The sequence below is a fragment of the Triticum aestivum genome, chromosome 6B (genome assembly GCF_018294505.1).
Source record: "Triticum aestivum cultivar Chinese Spring chromosome 6B, IWGSC CS RefSeq v2.1, whole genome shotgun sequence".
Classification (NCBI taxonomy): domain Eukaryota; kingdom Viridiplantae; phylum Streptophyta; class Magnoliopsida; order Poales; family Poaceae; genus Triticum; species Triticum aestivum.
Window position 1 is genome coordinate 708,045,332 of NC_057810.1, and position 5,234 is coordinate 708,050,565.

Genomic DNA, 5,234 nt, shown 5'->3' on the forward strand with positions numbered 1-5,234 from the left:
CGTGGGGAAATTTTACCTTGTTTTTTTTTCTCCGCAAAAGAAAAAAGATACTATTTTTTTTACACAAAGACAAAAGACAAAGACAAAGACAAAGAAAATATCTCCTCCTCGGTCGGGCTCCAAACATCATGGGCGTGGGTGAATGAGCCTGGTCCGGCCCAGCCCGGCCCGGTCGACGAGGGCACGCGTTCTGCGGTGGTGGGAAGGCGTAAAAGAGCGCTGGTGGGAAGCCTTCGTCGGCAGAGAGAAGACAAGACGAGAGACGCCTAACCCAAACCCTAGCCGCATCCCACCCACGCCCGGCCGGCAATCCATGGCGCTGCGCAACCTGGCCGCGAAGTTGCGGATCCCCACCTCTGCTGCTGCCCGGCTCCCGTCGCCCCCCACCCCTGCTGCTTTCCGGCTCCCATCGGACCCTAGCGTTCCGCCGCCGTCCGTTTCTCGGCTCGAGGTATGCTCCTCCTCCTGCACACCGCGCTCCCTCAATTAAATCACTAGTTGGAGTCGGTAGAGCAAATCGACCAATAGATGGGTGATCTCTTGGATTCCCCAACTCCGGATCTCGACCCTTCGCTGTCGCTGAGACCACAAGTTTCGCCCGCCCTTGCCATATTCAAGTCTTGCCCTTGTGCTGTTGCTTGAATCCTCGCTAGCTAATCGATTTGACATTGAATTAATCTGCCCCAAAAGACCAGTAGATTCGTAGTCATAGGTGGCCAATTTCATGGTTGTTTATCCCTAGTTCCTTTCTTGCAAGAGAGGCTCCAGAGTAAAAAGCACAAACACATACCATACCCACGCTAACCTTCTTTGGGTATGTAGTCTTCCCGAACTTAGAGTTTTCCCTTGCCTTCGCCGTTACAAATTACGCTCTGATGCATATGTGAGTTCTTTATTGGCTAATCCTTGTTGGCAGAATTTTACATGATGTGGCTCTCAAAACATTTGTTATTCTCACGCCTTTTTGCCTTTGACGTGGTTGATTCGCTGTTGCAGACCATTCTAACTTGAAAACATTTGTTATTGTCATGAATGAAAGCTCTTCCCTTTTTTGCCTTTGATGTGGCTGACGTGCTCGCTGTTACAGATCATTCTAACTTGACAACCATTTGCGTTGTCATGAAAGCTCTTCTCGTTTTGCCTTTGCATGAGGCTGGTGCGCAGATACTTATTTTAGTCATTCATCAGTTGGTCAATTCACAGATTTGAACGAGAGGCACACTAAATTCTGACTGCTAGTGTTAATCGGCAACTTGATTTGGGATGATTGCACATTGTATCCCTTGTACGGCGTAAGTTTTGTAAGATCTGAAAATTAGAGCACTAACAGTCAAAGATCTGACATTGCAGTACCAACAGTCAGGAATGCTCCCCTATAAATGTTTTTTGCAGCTGTTTGTTGAAAGTTTTCGACTTAGTGTAATATCTGAACTCATCAGGTCTATGATTTCAAGAGCTTTTAGCACTGCAAATAGTGTCTCGTGATATTTTTGTTCCCCTTTATCCTACAATGACATGCAAGGATACCAAGGCTAAATCTTGGTCACTACCTTCTAATCTTCTTTTACCTTGTTGAATTGTAGAGCGCCAGAGACTGGTACCAGTTCCAGCGGGCACGTTATGATGATGTGACAAGAGAGTTTAGAAACTTCAGGTAAAAGCTACAACAACTTCCATTTTAATCCCTCTGTAAAGAAAATATAAGAGTAAGCTAAACATTCTTATATTTCTTTACGGGAGGGAGTATAGTGTTTATGACTACTCGAATGATTAATTATTATGATTGGTTGAGCTTGTGTTGTCTGAAAGGGTGGCGCCTTAATGTAATTTTTCTTTTTCTTTTTGGCAGGCTTGAGGTTGTGTGGTCTGAAAGGGTGGCTAACCTGCTTGATTTGGCTTACAAGGTGGGTTGTCCTATTGTCGTTGGTGGTGTGGTCATGAAAGGGATTGCCTATCGGGTGCTTGCCTATCAGAAGATGTGATGGGGGTAATGGCCATGTGCTGCTCTGTTCATTAGTGCAGATGCGTGTGCACTTGTCGTGAGCACTCTGGTTGTGGTAACTGGGAACTGCCTGCAAGAGCAGATAACCATGTAGAAATAAATGGTTTGTTGCGTGCGTGTCTTGATCCGTTGTGTGTCATGGACCAGTGGTTTTGACTTGATGTAATTGTGTCTAAGCGTACTTCTTCCTGGTAATGGTGTTGGTGCACTTGGTTTGATGAAGAATGGTTTTTTTGAGCCTTGGTTTGATGAAGAATGTTGTGTTTGCTTTCAACTTTTGTTTGTGCTTGTGGAAGTACTGATTGTGAGGTTCTCCGTTTGCATGCTGTTCAGGGGTCTGGTTTATGTACTGTGGACTTGGCCACTTTGCTTTTTGTGGCGGTAACTTTGTCAATTTTCCCCATACTGGTCAAGTTTGTAAGCTTTTGACAGTGAAGCGATAAGCTGGAACTGTTGTGCCTGATGATGTCCAACTTACCCATACAATTTTGAGGACGTGTATATCAGAGTACCAATTATCCATACTACTTGTCCATACAACCGTTCTGTGACATGGACAGGTGGTTATGACAGTAATTTATTTTTGTCAAAGCGTACTTCGTCCCCGTGATGTTTATTGCACTTGTTTGTTTGATGAAGAATGTTTTTGTTTGTGCTTGTGAATGTACTGAGTGGAGTGAGGTTTCTCCGGTTGCACTTTGTTCAGGGGGCTCTTTGTTTATTGTGGCGGTAACTTTCTCAACTGTGCCCATACTGCTTAAGTTTATAAGCTTTTGACAGTGAAGCAATAAGCTGGAAGTGCTAATGTCCAACTTGTACATGCAATTTTGAGGATGTGTATATCAGGGTACCAATTATTTTTAAACTATATCATTATCTTTGCTGGAAACTCAAGAGAAGAATATATTTTCCAGTGCTATGTGTGCGTAACATTTCTATACGAAACAACTTATCAAGATGCTTTGTATGCCGTAAACATATTTACCATCACTGGAGGTATATGTGTGAGGTTTGTCATGGTACAGTATGGGCCAAACTATTTTTTTTCCCCAAATGCTAACCTTATACTCCTATGACAGGCTAGGGACCTGCACCCGGTAAAAAAGAAACCTAAATGCTTACGTCAGATTGTTAGCGTTCACTGATTTTCAGCATTTCCGAGCGAACGCCCTTAGAGCGCGCGAATTCTAAAGCATTTGCTCCACACACATTAAGATGGCAATCTAAGCGAACACATTAGGGATGGCATTTCTGTTTCTTGAGCATGGTAGTTTTCACTTTTTGTTGTTGTTGATGTAGTATGACAATTTCCTTGCCAGGATGGCAAATTCTGAGCATGCCAATTTTTACAGTTTTTTTAGGATGGCAATTCTCCATGTTGCAATCATGGCAAATCTTTGAAAATGCATAGGAATAATTGTTCGAAATCAAAATGATCAATTCCTCTTGACGATGGTTACAGGGCGCTTATACATCTCCTGGAGAGACACGACGACCCAGAGGAGGCGTCGGTTCCAGGGAGATGCATCGGTTGCCAGGGACACAGACGTCCGTGCGGTGCAACCGCTTGTCCGTTGGGCAAGGGTAGGTTTCCCTTAATTACAGAATTAATTTCAACACACCTCCTAATCTACGCTTGACCATGTAGAATCATCTTCACGATTGACCGGAAAGCTCTATCATCTCAAAAGATTCTTCTCCAAAAGTTCTTCATAAAATCTTTGATGAGATCCTGAAACATATACTCACAAAGAGAGATAGCGTAATGTGCTGTTTGAACAAGGATATCTCAAGAAGAGACTCCCCCTGATGCTTGCAAGTCCCGAAGTCGTCGCATACCAATTTCATGAACATATTTCTAGAACGTAGAATTTGGTAGAGACATATTTCTAGAACGTAGAATTTGGTAGAGACTTGATAAATAAATCAGCAAGATTTTCGCATGATTTAATTTGCAAGACGTTTATTTCCCCGCTTTGCTAAAAATCATGGGGAAAAACCACTTAGAAGAAATATGCTTAGTAATATTACTCTTAATGTATCTGTGCAACACAGTCCGCATTGTCTTAATAGATAATGGTTGGTGATTCTATCGAACCAATTCCACATGACTGTTGTATGTGGTTTATCACTCTGCGAAGCCATACACATTCGCATGTTGCTTCAAATAATGAAATTATTTCAGAATGATTGGTAGATGTTGCCACCAGAGTCTGTTTTAAAGACTTCCATGATATAGCAGTGCCATCATGTAGGAACACGAAGCCGGACTGTGATTTGGCATTATGGGGATCAGACAAATAGCCGGCATCTACATATCCAATCATATCAGAGTCTTGATTTTTCTGGAACGGGAAAAATAGGCCAAGATCCTTTGTGCCTTGTAGATACCAAAAGATATTCTTCACTCCAGACTAATGACGTTTGGTGGGAGCTGCGCTATGTCTAGCAAGTAGATCCACTGCAAATGCAATATCTAGTCCTGTGCAATTTGCAAGATACATAAGTGCTCCAACGGCACTGAGGTATGAAACTTCAGGTCCCAACACCTCTTCTCCATCATCCCTTGGTCTGAACGGATCTTTCTCTGCGTCTAGAGATCGAACCACCATGGGAGTTTTAGATGGATATGATTTGTCCATATTGAATTTCTCTAATATTTTTTGGATATAGGCAGCTTGGTGTACCATGATTCCTGAGGGAATGTGCTGAAGTTGAATACCTAAGAAAAATTTGGTCTTACCCAAATCCTTCATCTCAAATTCCATCTTCAGGTGATTGCGTGCTTCATCAATGTCTGGTGTGTTGCCAATGATGTTGAGATCATCAACATACATAGAAATGATGCAAAATCCTATAGAGGACTTCTTGATGAAAACACATGGGCAATCAACACTACTGGAATAACCTTTCTGAAGAAGGAACTCACGGAGTCGGTTGTACCACATCCGTCCTGACTGTCTTAAGCCATATAATAACTTATTCAACTTTACACAATACATGTTGCGTTTTGCACTTTTATTCGGGACAGGGATTCCATCAGGAACCTTCATATATATGTCTGGATCCGGTGACTCGTAAATATATGCGGCCACGACGTCCATCAACTGCATAGATAGTCTTTTGCACTGCTAAGGATATAAGATATCGCAAAGTGGTTGCACTCATTACTGGTGAATATGTTTCAGTGAAATCAATGCCGGGTTTCTGCAAGAAACCTTGTGCTACATGC

General features: G+C 42.7%; 1 protein-coding gene across 1 annotated transcript; it reads left to right on the forward strand.

The window, feature by feature from the left end:
• The first annotated feature begins 212 nt into the window (after nt 1–212).
• On the forward strand, nt 213–2,276 carry LOC123135053 (uncharacterized). The gene is made up of 3 exons (XM_044554176.1): nt 213–451; nt 1,584–1,654; nt 1,850–2,276. The coding sequence occupies exons 1-3, from the start codon at nt 314–316 to the stop codon at nt 1,980–1,982; spliced, it is 342 nt and encodes a 113-aa protein (XP_044410111.1). The 5' UTR covers nt 213–313; the 3' UTR covers nt 1,983–2,276.
• The last annotated feature ends 2,958 nt before the right edge of the window (nt 2,277–5,234 follow it).